The sequence below is a fragment of the Seriola lalandi genome, unplaced genomic scaffold (genome assembly GCF_002814215.2).
Source record: "Seriola lalandi dorsalis isolate HSWRI2012SDOR001 ecotype SW California unplaced genomic scaffold, Sedor1 jcf7180002054256, whole genome shotgun sequence".
NCBI classification, from domain to species: domain Eukaryota; kingdom Metazoa; phylum Chordata; class Actinopteri; order Carangiformes; family Carangidae; genus Seriola; species Seriola lalandi.
Genome location: NW_019524809.1, coordinates 195053 through 215737, shown reverse-complemented (window position 1 = coordinate 215737; position 20685 = coordinate 195053). Strand labels below are relative to the sequence as shown.

Here is a 20685-nt window from a genome sequence, read left to right as displayed (position 1 = left end):
AAGCTTCACTGAGAAGCAAACACACACACACACACACACACACACACACACACACACACACACACACACACACACACAGCATCTGAATGCATTTTCTGAATGCATTTGCTGTATTGCTGTGTTTTCTGCATGCTTAGTTACTTGGACGATTGGTAAATTGTGTCGTCTATGAAGATTAAATAAACACTTTTGTATTTAAAGAGAAGTCTTTTAGTCATTATTGTGCATGCTTATTGTGACCTGGGGCTAGTCGAGAGAGTCAGCTTCTTTAAGTTAACTATTTGGGTCGTGAGACTGCAACCTGGTTTGGTTTGCCTGCAAACTAAACCCACTGTACAAGCACACGGGTTACCATGATCTACTGGCAACAACAGACAGTTTTAAGTCAAAAGAAAAATGGAAGGAGTGCTGCTTGGGTGTGGAAAAAAAAAAAGTCCCTCTGTTGCTCTTCGGTGTTGGCATCTAAATCATTCTGGATTTTTTGGCAAAATCTTAGGCACTCAGCCATCAGATGTGTGTGTTTGTGTGTACGGAGAAGATGCAAAAGTAGGACTACTGTCTGTTTATAGTGTAAACATATTGTGTTAGTTATATATTCATAAAAGTTACCACTTACTCAATTCAATCTGTTGATTTATGTGTTTGTAAGTAGCTTTTTAGATAGACATAAAATTGTTCTTGTTTTTGTCAAAATGTTCAACAGCGTCTCATTACTGTTCTTCTTCCAGAGTAAATGACTGCATCCTGCGGGTGAATGATGCAGATGTGTCTGAAGTATCTCATAGTAAGGCAGTGGAGGCCCTGAAGGTTGCAGGTTCTATTGTCCGACTATACGTGCGACGCCGCAGGCCGATGCTAGAGACCATCATTGAGATCAAACTCATCAAAGGACCAAAAGGTGAGCTCAAACACATAAACAGTCCTGCTTAGTCAAGTCATACAGGTCTGTCACATACAGAATTATTGTAAATCCCAATCACTTCTGTCCTGTGATTTGATCGTCATGTAAATATTTCATGGGTAATGGTGATCAGGAACAAAGCTGGTCACTGCTGCATGTATATTAACAGGTCTGTTCCTGGCTCAGCATAAGAATATGGTGGTAATATTGATGGGAAAGACAGTTACTGCTAATGAAAGGGTCTTAAAAATACTTTTTAAGAAAGCATCTGCAAGAAGTGATGAACATATTAGCATACAAATATCCAATTATTTTAAAGAATTAATAAATTGTATATCATAATAGATGTCATCATATATATCATGTGTAACATTTGTCAGACTCATAACCCAGAAACTAACCAACTACACACACACACACACACACACACACAGGGCTTGGCTTCAGTATCGCAGGTGGAGTTGGAAACCAGCACATCCCGGGTGACAACAGCATATACGTCACCAAAATCATTGATGGTGGGGCAGCACAGAAGGACAGCCGGCTACAAGTTGGAGACAGATTATTAATGGTGAGTACCAGGTCTGCTGGTAATGTCACACGAGTCCCATTTTTTGACTTTGCAAGAAGATGTAGTTCAAGCTTTAATACACACAGGCTGTTTCCAGTCACTCTGGCTGATGAAAACTCTGATCTGAGGTGGGTGGAGCTTGATGGGATTCGCTTGATGTCACCAAACTCTATAGGCTCTAGAATATGGTTGTGTGGGGGCTTCAATGAACCTCAGTGGAAACTGATAGAAACCTCACTCCTTTTAATTCAATCCAATACAACAGTCCTGGCACTAACACACTAGCACTAATTTATATGTAATTTAAGTAAAAACACCCCTCACTTAAAAACACACCTATTTTGCTTCTGGTGTGCTGACAAATGAGAACAATGGGGTTATAAATGATACTCAGTAAATGGAGTAATTCAGGCTCTTTGGTGATGACTTTATAGCCCATGACACTGAATCTTTTGGTGATAGTTTTATGAATAACCTGTTTCCCATTTGTGTCTTGTTAATACACTGGTTGCTATTATAAAAACTGACATCCAAGAGACTAATGGTGACTCCAGGAATCAGGTTATACTTTGTATATTACTTCAAATAGCAGTGTATTGACCAAGTAGTGTGTTTGCAGCTGAGAACATTCGTCCCAAATGATAATTAAGTGATTAAATGACTCTCTGGCACATATATACGTAAGTAGCCTACTGGCTCAGTACTCTAGCAGCAAGCTTTCTCTTGAGGAGAGCGTCCGGCTTGCTTAACCAGCACTTAATTTGATTACCCTCCTACTGTCGTGTTCTCACCCAAAGACCATCTGTCATAATCAAGTCTCCTGGAGGCAGGGAACACGGCAGACTGTTCTGAATTGAGCAGCTGAGAACACGAGGCAGCCTCTCAAATCACTGAACACAGAAAGACTGTTTATTGTGTGGACAGGTGAACAACTACAGTCTGGAGGAAGTGTCTCATGAAGAGGCTGTGGCCATTTTGAAGAACACATCGGACGTGGTCTACCTAAAGGTGGGAAAGCCCACCAATGTCTACCTGTCAGATCCCTATGGGCCTCCCGATATCACACACTGTAAGTCACCACCTCTTGTATTCTAACTGATTAGGTATTAGTTATCAATTGACTCAACATTTGTCTTCAAAAAAGCTTAACCATGTGAGATTTGTGTTTGGTGAGGCCAATTGTCAAGGCATGACTGTGAGTCAGCTTCTCTTTCACAAATACACAAAGCCTTTTCAAGTTAAAGCTGCATGAAATCAGTGTTTGGCTCACACAACCCTAATTATCACTATCACCACATACAAACAGTTGCTAATTTACATGTTAAAATTATGTTCAGATACAGAACATCTGTAGCACTAATTTTCTCACCACCTAATATATGTAAATCCAATATTCACTCTCCTTTTTAGTGCTGGTTTGGTCTCCTGTTATATACTCAACTTTCTTCATCTGCTTGTCACTAACTAGTGCACTGTGGATTATACTAGTTGGCCACTGTACTGTGGAGTTTTTCCACTAAAAGCAGCTGCCTGCTATTGCTAACAATGGTGTTTATGAACAAGTAAATGTGCCGTTAAACCAAAACAACAAGCTATAGAGGCCAAAAAGCTCAATTGAACTGCCCAATCAGATGACAATTTACTACACTGAGCGTCTTTAATTCACCTCCATTGTTATTAAATCTCTAACATGAACTAAAATTTGTCTCTGGAAAAATAGTTGGTTTTATACTTACTGTATTTATACTTTACTATGTAATTCACTTGTGAAACCCCTTTGAACAGTCGTAGAGAGATCCTGCATTCTTAGAAGTATATTTTTCACTTTTTTCTTTTCACAGTTTAAACCCAATCACTTTATTTTGAAACTGAATTAAATAATTAGAAATACAGAGCATGCAGCAATACTTTATTGGCTTGAAATTGTGCAAATCATTTTGTCTGTTTACATCACTCTGCTTTTACTCTCTCACACAGCTTTCTCTCCAGCCATGGAAAATCATATCTCTTCTCCCATCAATAGTGGCACTCTGGAGTACAAGTCTGGTCTCCCCTCCATTTCCCCTGGGAGTTATTCCCCACTTCCAAAGCACTTACTAGGGGAAGAGGATATAAACAGGTTGGATGGTTTTTCCTTCTTACGGTAATTACCTCCCTTCCTACCAGACTACTAGAACTGCAAGTAGAAATTTTGTCCCACCCGCTCGTCCTGTCTCCCCTTATCTTCACTGACGTGTGTTTGTGTGGCAACTCAAGCTATCAAAACTCCACCGGGAGTTATGATCCAATCTGAAAAGATCTTTTGTCTCTAAGTTTGGATCACCTGTTATTTTTGTAAAATTCCACTAATCCCAAAGTCTGCATTTCCCTGCAGCGTTTAAAAAATAAAAATAAAAAATAGTCCCCTGATCCCCATTCATGAGCTGCAACTTTATATTCTGATCTAATCGGTCTCAAGAAAGAAAAATTTAAAATGCACTGGTCTGCTTTAGTCCTGTATTTCTGTTGTGCTGTATTGTGTTTGTGGCTGAATGTATCTTGTGATTTCTGGCTCGACATGTCATGTGTTGCTTGATGCCATTGCCATGACTGCGCCGCTTGGAGTATCGAGTAACTGCTTTATAATTCAACATAACAAAACCATAGTCCTTACATTGTGTTTTGGTGTTGGTGGTACAAGCTGTTGTTTAGAAAGGCTTCTGTTTATGTTGGTAATTGGAAATAATGTTGTTAGACTAAATGTTGCCTCAGGTCCAGCAGCTGTCCCTTCAAAGTACAAGACATTTGTATAATTACAGGTTAAAATGTGAAAGGGACTGTGGATGGATAGTTTGATAGAAAACAGTGCTTCTGTCCCTCCTGCCTGTTTCTGTGCTAATGTGGCATCTGTGGCAAAGACAGATGTCTTTCTGTTTCAAATGTTTTATGTGTTTTCCTGAGATCAGTTTAGTTTTTTTGGTTATTAGAAACAGCCAAATCCTACAACAAATCCTATTTCACATCTGTGAAGATGAGCCACATTCAATAATCAGCTATACTGCTACAAAAAACAGTTTTATGAAGCAGTGCAGGGAATTGAAACTGAGTTGAGCAAACCCAGAATTTTATTTATTTATTTATTTTTTATGTCTTTTGGTTGAAAAATCAATTAGCCAGAGGCATAATTAGTTTTGCTCTAAGTTCTAATATGAAATAAAAATAAATGGCTTTTAGTGACACATTTCTTAATCTTTTTAGTTCTTAATGATGAGTGGAAATGGAAACAGATCTTCTCAGATTTTGCTAGAGCTCTGACTGTTCCAGTTTATTCAGCTGTGTTTGCTCTCACTCGTCCTCCCTGCCTGCTATATTTTCTACCTGTTCAGTTTTCAGTCACTTCGCTCTGACAGCTGCTCCTAGTCCAACCAGAAGCAAGCTTAAGATGCTATACCCTAACACCTAATCCCAAAGCAAGCTGCTATACAACTCGGGACTAAAGGGGTCAAATTTCCTATCAAAGTCTGTTTCAAATGTTGCCAGAGGTGGAGGTTTCCCCTGCTGCTTGTCAGATATAAGGTTTGACCTGAGTGGCATTCTCAGCTGGTATATTTAGTGGTTATATGGCACAGAAGAATTGCAGACTAGAGCAGATTTTCAGGTAACACAACAAGGAAAAGTGGTGGAAATCAGAAAGAACTAATGAATACATATACTTCATAATGCCTCTGTTAGAATAAGCCATACATGTTGTCATATTCCATTTGCAAAATAAAGACTGGCAGAGGAATATTGCAGCAGAGTGATTAAAAAGAAAACTCGTTTCAGAGGATAACTGAAGGACCCCTGTGTTAAGCTTTGTTGAGTGAGGGATTAGTCCTCCATTCTCTTTAGAGTTAAGAGGTTTACTATTTGCTCTTGCCCAAGGTGCATCTGTAATAGCCTCTGAGATTACCATGCTGCCTAAAGTGTAACACTGACAGAAGCTTGTGTCAGTCTTGTTCACTGTGTTCTACACATCCAACAGTGTGGAAACTGCAGAGCCAAGTGGATCCTCACGTTCTGTAGTACTGGATATAATGCATCATTCATTTTATCACATGATGCAATATTTCTTTTCAGCCAGGTGAGGGAAGTGGTTAGAGTCCCCTCTGTTTTAGCAGCAGTAGCAGAAAAAAATCAAGTTGTTCTGGCAACTCAGACCTGTCTTCATGTCTTACTTACTGTAGTTATGTTTTACTTAGTGTGTCTTAACAATTTAGAGCCAAGCATCTCATGTCTTGAATTAAGTCCTCATAGAGATACTCTATTAAAGGGAAGGCAAAATAACCTCAATAGGAAAGCAAGTAGTAGTAGTCTTTTTAAGGTTTTCATATTTTCAGAAATTAAATATGATAATACATTTTATTTATAATACTTTACATGAATTAAAAAATGAGCATAGAAAAACAATAAAATAAAGCAGGTAAAGCATGAGACACAATATTAATCCTACACTAAAAACAGTTCTGAAAAGGAGAGTTTTGAGTTGTGATTTGAACATGGACAGATCAGTGCGGTCTCAGATGTGTTTGGGGAGAGAGATCCAGAGGGAGGGGGCAGCTATGGAAAATGCTGTGTCACTTGGTTTTGGGTGGCGTGGACAGGAGTTTGGCATCAGAGGAGGGGAGGCTGCGGGAAGGAGTGTGGTGATGGTAAGTGAGGAAGGAAGGGGCCCGGTTATGGAGCGCTTTGTAAGTTAAGAGATGGAATTCAAAGTGGATCTGGAGGATGACCTGGTCACAGGAGCAAGATTTGCAGAGACCTTGATGTACTGGAGCATATTGAAGACTTTGGATGATTTGGATAAATGTTTTTTAGGTGGAAGAAAGCAGTTTTGGTGATTTGATTGACGTAGTGATCAAAGGAGAGGTTGCTTTCAAAAACGACTTTAATGTTGCGGATGTATGGGGAACGGGATGGAGCGGAGTTGGTGATTGTGAGGCAGAAGTTGTTAGTGGTTTTAGTTTAGGATGATGATGATGATGATGATGATGATGATGATGGCTGATTTATCACAGTTAAGTTCGAGGAAGTTAGCTTGCACCCGTGAATTGATTTCAGTGATGCAGTTGGTCAGAGTGAAGTGATTTGTAGTGGTGATGGATTTGGTGGAGTGGAGACCATGATGACATGATGTTACCAAGGGGGAGCATGTAGAGGATGAATAGAAGAGGGCCAAGCACCAAACCCTAGGGGACGCCTTGGGAGAGAGGAGCGATGGAGGTGATGCAGTTATTGATGTTCTCTCTATTTGTGAGATTTGAACTTAACCAGCAGAGAGCAGTACCAGTGATCTTGACGTAGGATTCAAGGTGGGGAATGGTGTGGTTGATGGTGTTAAAAGCTGCAGTGAGGTGGAGGAGGATGATGCTGAAGAGACCAGAGTCGGAGGAGAGAAGGGCTGATTCTGTGCTTTGTTGGACTGAAATGGTCCAAACATTAGTTGGAGGTGAGTTGTGAGGTGACAGCACGTTCCAGTATTTTTGACAGAAATTGCTCATATTAGGGTTAAAGCCAGGTTTTTTAGAGGACGGGGATGACAGCAGCCAGCTCGAGTGTTTGGAGGACTGAACCACAGATGAAGAAGGAGTTGTTGATTTCTGTGATGACTGAGGATAGAGCTGGCAGACAATACTTGACTAGATTAGATGGGATGGGAACGCGAACACAAGTGAAGCCTCTCATTGCTACCAAAATATAGCTTGTTTACTGTCAATTAAAATTTTTGTAATTGCTTACCAAAGTTATCATGTTGTTTACTAGAAGCTATCAAGTAAAATGCCTTAGATCTATGACTGACAGGGTGTGAAGTCCAAATAGGCAATTTATTGTTGTCCAAATTCTTATGAAGCTCACCATGTTGTCTTCTGTTATTTTCACGTTATTTCCAGGTGTTTGAAACTACTTCTTTTAGTGGAACAGCTCATTTAGCTAATTCACCATACTGTAGTGAACATCTTTTCCACAATTTTCTGTTATCCCTTGAAACAGCGTGTTTGCTCACCTGTTGTTGGCCAGACTGGTATCCGCAAATGTCAGCGATAGAGTTGAGTGATGATGTTACACCATTGGTCGACCAAGTCTTGGACTTTTTCCATTGGCTGTTGTGCCTTCAAAATTATTTGGTTGGAACTATTATGTCATCTGTTACATTTACACCATATCCATAACAGTTTTCAACTACAGTATTTCCTCCAGGGCCTCCAGTGACCAGGGCCTTTATTTACCTCAACTGCAAAAGATAACAGGCTTTTGTTTGAGGCAGGAGTGTATTAGAGGCAGGTCTTTAATTCTAATTCTCTCAGCAGCTTGGATCACATCAGGTAGAGTTGATTACATATTTGCGCACAGTCCTGGAGTTGTGTCACAGTCTGTTTCCCAGTCAATACATGTTTCTTCATAACTCAACTTGGGCCTAACCTTATCCTAACCCTCACCGCTGAGGGGGGAGCATTACGGGAGGCACAACTGTAATGGGAGAGAAACGGTATCTGAAAGGGAAACAACACTGGAACACGCACACAGCTTGCTCTGTCAATGAATGACAGGCTCGCAGAGAGCTTCTGCAGCTCACCAGTGAGACTCAAGCACAGAATCCCAGAATCAAAGTAGAATAACCGCTTGTATAAACAGTTTGGTTCTAGTTATGTTTTTGATCACATGCACAAGTTTCTGCCTTGCAGAGTTCTCTCTCCTCAGTCTCCTGTCACTGCTTTCTGTTGTCTGAAGAAAAAGCATTGTGCAAGCAGATGAAGTGACCTAATTTTGTTTAGTGTCCTAAGACATTCACACTTTCTTTGATAGCATGCCAAGTTGATTAGTCATGTTGTAATATGATTAGTGAAACTGCAGGGCTGCAGGGCTGCTTATATCACCAGATGCAATGGAGGGTAAACTCACCAAAACTCTGTTCAGCTCTTCATTCATGCTTTAAAAGTGCCATTTACTTATTGAGATGCTTAAATGTTGAGAAAAAGATGTGAGTATGTGATTCGGTGCAGCTGTTATTGTGACGATGACCAGCTTTGGGTCTGCATTTATTTCTTCAACCACAGTTCAACCACAGACACAGTTGCTAGGCGAAGATGCAAACACTCAAGTTGATAGAGAAGAAGCTCTAAGAGGACAAGGAACAGACCAGTGTGGTGGTGTTCTGCATCATGCTTAGGCCAAACATTGACATCACAAACTAATTCAGTCCATGCAGCATTGTGTGTGGTGTGTAGGTGTGTATTTTTATGCATGTGTGTCTATGGGGTTGAATCTGGGTGGTGAAATGGGCCGTGGAGAATGAGACACACATACATAGTGTGATAATTAATGCACCAAGTGCTTCACATGAAATGGACATGAAATTAACATAAACATTTTCAAATATGAATGGAAAATGAGATGGAAAGAAAACCCAATATTATAATAATAATAATAATAATAATAATAATAATAATAATAATAATAAGATAGGATTAAATAAATAAATAAAGTTAAAATAGAATACGTAAAAAATCTTGTAAGAAACTTTAAGACAAATAACTTTTCTTTTTCGCCTGAGTGTTCCTACTCTCTTCTGTTAAACTCAAGACAGAATCTCTTTTCCCAACAGATGCAAACACACCACAGGTTTTGATTACACTGGGGTCAGCCTCTTTCAACTGCCCCAGGACATTTTCCCTACGGGGGCAATCTCACTGTGGGTTTTATCTGCGCCAGGCACAACCTAATGTTGCCCCAGAAATAACCACCCTTGTCAGTGGTGCTGTCTTTTCTTCCGAATTTATCAACCAGCCACTGGCATCAATAACAACAGCATATAAAAAGAAGTGCAGCAGTACATAAGTGCAGAGCAAAGTGCAAAATTTCAGAGCTATGTGAAGAAAGTCAGAGCTAGTAAAAGACTATAGTGAACAGATACATTTTCTTTCTTTAGCTTTCTTTTAAAAGTACTTAATGAGCTGGTTTCTATAGGCAGTGTGTTCCATAGTTTTGGGGTGTAATTGACAAAGGCTGTATTTTCTTATGGCTGTTACTGGGAATCTTCAATAAACCAGCAGTAAATGATCGTAATGTTCTTGGAGGTATATAGTTAATCACAGTGTTAGCAGAGTAGCTTGGTCCTCGCCCATTGAGGGAGGGAGCATACAAGAGGAACTTAAAATCAATTCTAAATATAACAAGAAGCCATGCAGAGCAGCTAAAGCTGGACTAATGTGCTCTCTCCTCTTAGTTCTAGTTCACAGCTGAGCTTCAGAGTTTTGAATGAGCTGAAGCCTCTGAGTGTTTTTTTTGGGAGGACAGTGAAAAGTGCATTACAGTAATCGAGTTGGCTTGAACTAAATAAATAAATCAGCATCTTCTTAATTTATAAATAGCCTTACTTTAGCTGTGTCTAAGATGTTGATGTGGGACTTGAAGCTCAGATCTGAGTCTAAAGATAAAATCAGATTAGTTTAATTAAGTTAGTTTAGTTGTATGTTCAGTGAGAATAAAAAATGGACAAAGGCAGCAGATGTCATATTTCTCAGACACGTGATCTCACTGATATAAACTTTATCTGTTTGATGTTTTAAGAACCAGTTTAACACACAGTCAGAAAAACTGACCAACTTTTCAAGATGATTGATTAGGACATCATGTTCAATGGATATCCTAAGACCGGTCAGTTATAACTGGATGTTCTGCTTTGTTATTTCCAGCTTTCCTTTTAGCAAAAGTAGCATCTCATATTTTATCCATTAAACACATAACAGTGCAGATGCTCTTGTGTAACATTAATTACTATATTATGTGACCATGGCCTATACAGGTAAGATCCATTAGAATTATTGCTAAAATATAATCATACCGACAGTTTCATCAAATAATTATTATACTAACCATGGATGGATGTGCACACAGACATGTATACACATGCATGCCTGTGTGTGTTAGGAGTTGTAGCCTACAAATCACACACAGACACACAAACTCATGAGGGACTTTAAATAAGTAATCACAGGAGTGTCTGTATGTGTGTCTCCTCCTCCTTGACCCTTTTCACGTGTTAGTGTGTGTACACTGGCTACACATCCATCTACTCTAACCTTGTCTGCAATAGTAACCACACATACAAACACATAGACACAAACACACACATTATGTAAATGATTCCTTTCCACTGTACTGCGGGCTCCAGTAAACACACTCAGTTTACAAACAGCGGAGATGCACACACACTATATATTTTGTGTTGATGTTGTTGATGACTCTAAATACCTGACATGGGACAGTCATTTCGATACTGTGAAGGACATGGGTTTTCTGTTTTCAGTTGTCTTGTTTTGTTCCATGTAGCATGCTCCAAGTGTTTCTTTCTCAGTGTCTTAATGTGTAAAAAAAAATATAAGAGTGCAATTTGAATATCAAAATTACAGCATTTCATGATAAAAAGTCAGGTTTCAGTGGTTGGTTATCCAAAGTTTACTTTTTCCATCCTATTAGAAATCCTTCGCTAGATGATGGGGAGGGTCACAGGTTTGATTCCCAGCACTTCCAGTTAAGGTGAGATGTTCGGTGTGCTCTGTCACCTACTGCATGCTCTTGCATGTTTGTCATTACATCTTTTATTTCATCACAAGGAATTGTTGGAAGAAATTTCATCACGGCAGTTTTTTTGCATGAACCACTTTTCTTTTTTTTTCTTTTTTTTCTGCCTGATCAAACGGTATGAAGATCCTCTGAAGTTTCTTCTCAAGGAAATTTCTCTAAAATATCTAAAAAAATAAATAATTACTATTTAAAAATATGATCATCCATGCTTATGTTTTAAAAAATAGATTAATCCCTGTTCACATAAGTTGGCTTGATTTATAATGATATTACGTGGTCAATTCACTGACTTTATCACTCTTAACCATGTCTGCTACCATTACATTACATTTTAGCATTTAGCTGAATTCAACTTGAGGAATCACAGGTAATTAACAATATCCATACAATGAAGATAAACCTCATTATCTAACCAAAATTCTGTACCATTACTACGGCTGTGATATCTGTATCACTCTATAATTTCTGCCATAGCCTTTTTATTTAATGGCAAAAAAATCCCCTTAACGTAGCAAATTACATGATTTTAACAGCTACTGTATTCATTTTCATAACAGAAATTAATTTTCTTAAAAGTGATTATTTTAGCTTGAAGATATCAGCTTAAGACCATTTAACATGTCAATATAGAAATTAGTCTAATGAATGACCCTCATGAAATAATTACAGCTGTCGATTAAGTGATTAATCTGTGTCAGAACATGAATTGTCAGCAATTTTAATTTTATTCATCACTGAAGTTGTTAAACTTTCTCTGGTTTCAGCTTCTCAAATGTGAGAGTGTCTGTGAATTCGATATCCTTGGACTTTAGACAGGTGATCAGTCAAAAAACAATTTGAAGACATTTCCTTGTATTTATTACAAATGAATTGATCAAATCGATAATAAAAAGAACTGTTATTAGTAGTAGCCATAATATCATAACTGGTTGTTCAGTATGAGATATCAATATGACAAGAAATTTTAACATCATGAAATACAGCCTCTTACATTTGTAAAATATACTGTATACTTCAGCATATGATAGCTGCATTCATGCTGAACACAGTAAGAAATAAAAATAAATAAATAAAAAACAGGCAAACAAACAAATGCTCCTCTTATCTTAACAAACACATGTGTAGAAAATGTGGTTTATTAATTATAATGATAAAAATGTACAAGTGATTAGAAGAGAGAAATAAAATAAATAAATAAATAGACACAGAAACTGCATTGTTCATAGTAATTATTCACCCACTTGCTCATCTGTTGAATCTAAGTCCTTAACAAAATTAATGAAGGGCCTCTATACATTCTCAATTATATGCTGCTTAGCCTTTAATATGTAGGAAATCCTTTCTATTGGAAGACTTGATCACATCTGTCTTATCCATTGAGTAGTGCTTGGTCCTAACAGTACTATGCATTTTTTGGCATAAAGCAAACTATAAATCTATAAATGTAAGTCTATAAATGCTTGTTCGCTTTAACTGTAGTTATGTTTATCTGGATATAAACCCAACAGAGAGAGTCTAGGGTCCAGTACAATTTGTTTTGAAATAATCTTTTCGATTATAACTCTCACCTCTTCCCGGAACATCATAATCTTTCTACATTGCCAAATAGTGAAACAGTGGGACCATGATCCCTTAGTTTTGATACATTTTGTGCATATGTCTGGTATGTTTTTGTTTTACCGATTCAGTTCCACCGGTGTCACATCTGTCCACATTAACCATCATTCAGTTGTTCACACGAGTGTCTTTTTTCTTTAAGCCGACTCTGTGACTTTTGTGTTTTGACCAGTAAGAACCATATATCCTGTACATCCTAATCTACTGTCTCAGTCTACTTTATTTCTTTCTTTTTTTTTTACTCCTCATTGTCTCCTCTCTATTTATCCCAGTCTCTTCATCCCCACCTCTGTCTCTGGACACTAACCTCTCTGCTCTTGTCTCTCACTCCACTGTAGGCCTCCTGAGCCAGTTTACAGCACTGTGAACAAACTATGTGACAAAGCACCCTCCCCCCGACACTATTCCCCAGTGGAGTTTGACAAAAGCATCCTCCACTCCGCCCCCCTCCCAAACTATCACTTAAGCCTGTTCCCTGACTCGGACATCACCAGGTACTTTCCACTACCACCATCACCTCCTCTCTGCACTCAGCCGCTGTGTCCCATCCCACTGTGGAAATGGCATGCCATGTCACTGTGTCGTCCTTTATAACCACCTGGTTTTCTCTCATGCATTCAGGTTGTTGCTCCCTCTTTCGAGGCCCCTGGCAACCGCATCTTTGCATTATTTTCTCACTGACTTCATCTCTTGTCAGGACTCTGCAGTCGCCTCCTAGTCTTATCTACCGCCAACACATTTTCCCTTACATCAAAGTTTGGTTCATACCACAGACAGAGGAACTTGTCAGTCACAAAAGAAAAAATGTTTTGGAATAAGGTGGGGCATGTAAGAATTAGAAAGTCTCTGACACAAATTTAGCACTATTATATTTCATGTTTGGCTGATGTGCTGTACCTGTTGCTATAGGTCTTAATTTGGTTTGCATTCACCATCATTACTAATGAAGGTAATTTACTTGAAAGAAAATATGTTATGCGGGTAAATTAGCACATTTGCTGCTTTCCATTCAGATAATTTGGCTTATTCCCGACCTCAATCCTCTGTCCTCAGCCAATGACCTGGAAATCTTCAGTAATCATGGTAGTAATCAATCCCTGAAATGTGTCTCACAGGAGAGTATTTTACCTGATGGCAACTCCCCTTGCCCCTCCCCTGGTGGGACAAAAAAATTAACTGCACATTAACTTAACAGCACAATTGTTGTAATATGAATATTATTGCATGATTACAGTACTGTAAATAAGGCAAAGAACTAGTGGAAACATGAACAAATACACCAACAGCAGCTCTAACATTTTTCATGTTTATTCATGAATAAAAATCTTTAGATGAATGAATCATAAAAACATTTTTGAAATGTTTTTTTTCGTCCAGAAAGCTTTGTTTTCTTATTTCCTGTTGCAAATGCATCTTGGCCCATTCAGAAAAAAAAAACAAGGACCATATAGATCTACACAGCTGTACAGTTCTGCAATATCAGCATGAGCCTGAGATGGGTCAGACTTACTGAACCTGCAGCTCTACTAATTGTAGGCATTATTATTCCGTCCTTGAACGGATAAAAAGCCGCCTCGTGAAAATGTCAGGGATTTATGTCACTGTGATTTAACCTGAGCAGACTTCAGTAGACCAGGAAAAGGCATGGAGGTGAGTTTTGTGAGTGGTGCAGCCACCTTGCAGTAGTCCTTAATGAATCTCCGGTAGAAGTTAGCGAATCCTAGGAACTGCTGGCCCTGCTTTCAGTTTTCAGGTCTTGGCCACTCTGCCACTGCTCGCATTCAAGCTGGATCTGATCTCAGCTGCCCCTTTGCTATGATAAACCCCAGAAAACAAACTGACAGATTGGGAATGAAATTCACATTTTTAAGCTTTAACAAAGAGTTTGTTTTCAAGCAGTCTTTGGAGCACTAACCTGACATGTCGTTGATGTTCTTGTAGGGGCAGGGAGAAAATCAGGATGTTGTCTAAATAGACAAACACGAAACGGTTGAGCATATCTCTGTCTGGAATACAGCTGGGGTGTTAGTGAGTCCAAATGGCATGACAGATCAGGAGTCTCAGGAGGAGAGGGAATGGTAATCTTGTGAGGGGCGAGAGCTGAGACTTGAGACAATTGGCAGTGAACACTCCAGCTAGTGATTGAACTAGAGGCTATTTGGGGATTATGAAGGTGGAGCCAAGGCTGACCTAGAACAAGTGGAGTGTGAGGAGAGGGAATCAAGAACAGCTGGATTACCTCATGACGGTTTCCAGAGATGAGGAGGGATAAGTTTTCCATCTAAGGTGTTGATGGCCTTGGGAGAGGTGAGTTTCTGAATGGGAAAACTGCTTCGTGAAGTGAATGTGGCATCGATGAAATTGTCATCTGACCGCTCCCACATTAGCACTGTTTCCAGCTTTGTGTGTTTGGGAGAGGTGGAATCAAGGACATGCTTTGGCTCACCAGGATTCCTCCTGTACCCAGTGAGCCTAGCCTTTTGGCAGGTTGGGACAGGAGGCGAGGACATGTCCGGCTTGCCCATAGTAGATGCAGAGCCCCTCTTTTATCCTGGCTGGATGGAATAATTAGCTAATGACTTAGAACCCTGGCGCAGAGACAAAAGATGGCTGGCGGCTTCTTTACCTCTTACTGGTTGGTCAAAGATTTTTTTCATCTGAATAACGAATTGCTGGTAGGTAAATGAGAACCATGAGTCTCGCTCCCACACAGCAGTGGCCCGCTGACTGGCTCTGCCGGTGAGGAGACTCACTAGAAAAGCTATCTTAGATTCATACACTGGAACTGAGGGCTTTAAGGTTTTCAATAATATCCAAAAGCACTCGTTCATGTTGTCCAATCAATGTCCCTTGGGCAGCTACTGCCTGGCATAATGCATCTGAATCTGCAGGGTGGCCAGATTGTTCTATTACATTCTGATAAAACGCAATTTGGACCCAAGAGCAGATTTAGACACAGAACAACCAGAAGTGTTTAAACAAAAGTTATTTCATGGTGATCAGTGAGGGAGAGAGTTCCAGGGGAATGTTGGCAGGTGAAGGATCTGGGTTGTAGCAGGAGGAGTGTGGAGGTGGACGGCTGGTGTGGAGCAGGTGAGTGGTCTGACTGGGAGCAGCAGGTTTCAGCAGGAGCAGGTAGCAACACTGGAGAAGGCGTTAACTGAAGGCAGAGAGAGACACTGGTGAGGAATAATCCAAGACAATGTGAAGTAAGCAATCACAATTTACACTGAAACGTTTTAGTGGCCTGGAGTGTTACCACGTAGAGAATGGAACAATCTGGCGACGAGTGAGCTTGATGAGTGATGAGAAACAGGTGAGCCAGGTAGCCCGTGTTGCGCCACACCCCTGCTGAGATAGAGGAGATACAGGGGAAGACAGACAGGGAAAGACACAGGAAACACTGGGAAACTCCTGCAGTCATAGAGGGGCTGTGACAACAGCACCTTCATCTTGGTTCAGTTGTACAACTTAAACCAAAGAGTCATTGTCTAGTTTTATCTGAACCTAACTCTGTACTTAAGATGTACATCCTGGGCTTCATACATTCGGTGTCTCTGTAGATACAGTACAGACATGTTTTACTTGGAGAATGTCAGGACATGATGAAGTTGAAATACCACAGTTAACTGTTGCTTTGTAGTTTTTTTTTATAACTTGTTATTCATGTTTATAATGGTCCATAATTAATCATGCATTTACTGTAGGGGGTTGATGAAGCGTCTCGTGTAAACCATGCAACTATAATAACTCAACAGCCACAACAGTAATTGGAAATGCAACAAAAACAGGCACCGACTATGATAAGTATTCACAGACATATGATGTCTGTTTGAGTTATGATTTACATATGAAACTGATACAGTTCTCTCCACATTAAATCTCTTCAATTCTTTGCATTAATGATTCTTTCATCTGCCCTGAAGCAGTTTCTACAGAATCTTATCATTTATAACTTAGACAAATGTCAGTTCATTCTCTAGGCCTAGGGTATCAAAACTGGGATGCTGTATAATCAAAAATTGTTGTTTTGTTATAAAACTTGTAGGGTTGTTATGATGGTTGAAATGGCAGTGGGAGGATGAAATCATGTTATCTGTACTCCATTAGAAATTCCTGAATTTGTATACAAATGTTTGTTGTTGGAGGTCCGTTTTCAAGATTAGGATTCATAGAGAGGATCCTGTCAAGTACAAAATATGCTTCAGTTTAGCATGAATCATGTATTTGTTCATGATTAATGGCTTGTTAAGTCAAGTTAAAACCATCAAATGTCTTTTAAAGCCAGAAACTCTGATGTGTCTTCAAATGACAGTGAATAGGAGGCTTTGTTGGTTAGTGGATATGAGCCACTGCAGCAGAAACTTCAGAGGAACAAGAGAAAATTAAGCAAACACTCAACGGCTTTGCTCTAAAATGACCTGCAGCGCTCACTGATGACTGATGCTTCCTCATGCTCCTGTAGTCTATGCACTCTCCAGCAGATGTCATTATGCTGCTTTCATTCATGACAATGCTACTGTACCTGGTCGTCCTCTGAAAGGGTAATGTCCTCCTGCTGCATATCAGATGTCACATGATTAAAAAAAATACAGTGGGGAAAAAGTAAAATGTGAAATCTTTTTACTTCTGTTCAGTTTGATAGATATCTTTTCTGTGTGACAGCTAACTACTGTGATCACACAATAAGTTTCATTGTTTCTCCATGTACACTGTAGGTAGTAATTCACTGGTAAACAGCAACATATTTTCACATAAAAGCAATGGGATTCTGTGGCCTGTATGTCTATACTTGAGTCTGTACCCTGAAGATACTGCTACACCCCTATAGGGAGCTCGTACCCTTCAATATGTTTGTACAGATCCCATGCATTTATCCTGGCATGTGTGCATGAGTGAGAAGAGAAATCAAGCCTGTGTGTGAGTGTAAGCATGCAATGAGGTCTTTTCTGTCAGAATTGAATTGGGGACAAGTGGTCCTAAGTAGAGCACCATCCCCCTGTGGAGCTCTAGCAGTCTTTGAGCTCTGTAGCCTGAGCGAAGCATCACTGAGGCTTTTGTCAGCGTACTGTGCAGTTGTTGTCCACCGCTCTGTCCTCCACACCGCCTCAGCTGAAGATGCTGAGACCCACCGACTCTCCCGAGCTGATGTACTATCTGAACTGTTTGTACAGGGAACCCAGGAAGGTCGTGCTCCACAAAGGCTCCACAGGCCTTGGCTTCAATATCGTGGGCGGTGAAGATGGCGAGGGAATCTTTGTCTCCTTCATCCTGGCTGGAGGGCCTGCCGACCTGAGTGGAGAGCTGCGGCGAGGCGATCAGATCTTATCGGTGAGTAATCAAGAGCCACCTCAGCCGATTATAAGACACACACCCATGTTCAAAAACATTTTAACGTGAATGACTCTTTTATCTGGATTTGGATTAGAAATGTGTATAATAGCCTTTATAGCCTTTGTAAAAAATTTGCTTACCTGGTACATGATAAAAATCTTTTTATTAAAACTGGTCACACAAAGACCCAAACTCATTAAACAAAGTGTAAGCTGCTGGGTTCCAGTATGGTTCTGTCACTGCAAGTACAGACCCTGAGTGTTCCCAGTATATTAATAGAGAATATAATGCTGGCCTAGATTCATTTTCCGGGCCAAACACAGACCAGGTCTTGTTTTTTCTTCTATCCCAACAGTATTTCTCCAGTGTTACGACAGAGAGGTGTAGTGTGTCTGTTGTAGTTCCTGAGAAGTTTATTTTATGTTTGATGGTATGGTTCTCAGCTCTAGAACTTGTATTTTGTTTCCGTGTTTCAGAAATATTTTTAGATATTTTAATTGTATCCTATTGGCATTAAACATCACTATAGTTGCTTTTCACCCGAACATACAGTTGCAATTGTTGGCTGATGAAATAATTAAAGCAACAATAAATAACACCTAGAAAATTTCTGGAGAAATTTTGAATGGGCCTGCTGCTTGGTGAGTGTACTTCACTCCACTTGTTTCAATCTGTACAAAGGAATTCATGTCGTAGAGACTTATCCTGACACTACCTCAGTCACTGCAAGTGTCCCTCAAAAAGCCTTTTGAAGCTGTCACGACTGGCCAAAATAACATCACACGGATGGTTTCAAACCCAAATTTGTATACACACATATACATGCCCTAACAGAAGTTGATCTGCAATAAAGCTATACCACTATATCCCCATATAGACGATAGCTTCTAAGATTGAACTTTTATGACCTACCTTACCTCTTACCTTTTTAAGACTGATTTTGAAAGGGTCTGTGCTTCTGTGTTTGTCAGTAAAAATTGCATAAGGTTTTGTACAACAGAGCCAATAATTCTCTCTTACCATTGTAGCGTTAACGCCATAATTTAGAATTTACTCTCTTTGAAATGGGTCAACAGTCCTCTGGGAGGACAACAATGAATTACTTCATTGATAAATATATCAATCTCATATCAGAAGCCATGACTTCTCGATTCAATGGATCTCCAGTCTCTACGTCAAAAGAATACAACAGGAAAACAACTGGGTGTAAATAAAGGAGTTTATTAACTAAACTACTCTCTACAGAATAAATGCAATGTGTAATAATCATAAAGATGAAAATAATAATGAAATGAGCAGTGTGATGAGTTGGCAGTGGTGGAAGAGAATATGTTATGGCTATACACAATGGCTATACAGCTAATGATACATCTACGAATTAGGTTTGATGATTAAATGTTATGATATTTCGACATCAACCCAGTCATGAGCAGAGTGTTAAGACCGGCCTACTGTGAGTTGCGCTGTAGCTGAGGCTGTTGGCTGGAACCCAGTTGGCTGTGGTTGCCGTGGTAACCCCCGCCGTGTCCCGTTATCACGATGACAGATTCTGCCGGTGTCTCAGCGGTTCAGCTCTGGTGGAGTTTGCCAGGAAACTTTCTGTCTCGGGCCCTCTTGATTTCTGCTCGGCTTCTCTGCAGGCGGTCGTGCAGAGATGTCATCTGCCGGTGTCTCTTGTGGGTTGATGCGAAATAAACTTTAATGCTCTTCACTTTGGCTGGATAACTTTAGAGGAGACTGGCGTTGACCAGATGACTCTAAAGTTGTCAAAAAGCTTCACAAAGGAAAACTTGATGATAATTAAAAGTTACAAAATTACTCTGAGGTACCTCTGTTGTTTTGGTTCAGTTGGTTTTGACTTGGCTTATAAAAATAAAAGATCACACATGTAGACAAAATAATGTTACTTGGAGCACATGGCAAAGAAATAATAAAGGACGCAGACGAAACGATAAAGTGCAAAAATGGCTAAGAGCTTGGAGAATGGAAAGAGTTTGGAACTACATAGCTACAGAGCCATTAAGCAATGTTTTTTCACCTTCTACCAATGTGTGAATTGATCACGACTGTTTTATCCCCTGGGGGCTGGCGCATGTTTCAGGGGCGTTTCCTGTCTTCTCCTTTGTGTCAACCTGGAGAAGACAGTAATTTTCCACGGAACTTTTGAATAGTTTAATTCTAGAGTTTACCTATAAACTCGCACATCCGTCTTTCATCATGACCATAAAACATTAAATGAAATAACATATAAACCTAATGGCACTAATAATGACAGACAGGATCAATACCAGTGTTGATTTCATATTACATCCTTCAAACCTGGAATTAATCATGATACAAGTGGTTAACAGATCACACAACAATATAAACGTTTCCTAAAACTAATAGTCTCTAAATGTGGATTACACAGCAGTTCTTGGACTGTAATAATAATAATATGGACATTCTGGATGTCATGTAGTGTGTGTTACCTTGTGTGAAGGATGCTGACAGTATGATCACATGAAGGACATTGTCTTAAAATCTACATGTTACATTTCAAACATTCTATAGGATAGAAGTTTGGGATTGAACTAATACAAAGAAAACATCTCATGAGTTACAGAACAGTTAGATATCTAATTATATATTCTTCCTCAGATCTGTGTCTGTGAAGAGA

The 20685-nt window shown here is 39.6% G+C and overlaps 1 protein-coding gene across 1 annotated transcript in view; it reads left to right on the top strand.

Annotated features, from left to right (window-relative positions):
* LOC111654035 (discs, large homolog 2 (Drosophila)) overlaps positions 1-20685 on the top strand; it is a 135421-nt gene that overhangs the window by 88678 nt on the left and 26058 nt on the right. Inside the window, exons 7-11 of the mRNA XM_087173557.1 lie at positions 729-898; positions 1336-1472; positions 2397-2541; positions 3450-3591; positions 17867-18023. Of these exons, the coding sequence (XP_087029683.1) occupies positions 729-898; positions 1336-1472; positions 2397-2541; positions 3450-3591; positions 17867-18023 (751 nt within the window). The remainder of the gene's footprint in view (positions 1-728; positions 899-1335; positions 1473-2396; positions 2542-3449; positions 3592-17866; positions 18024-20685) is intronic.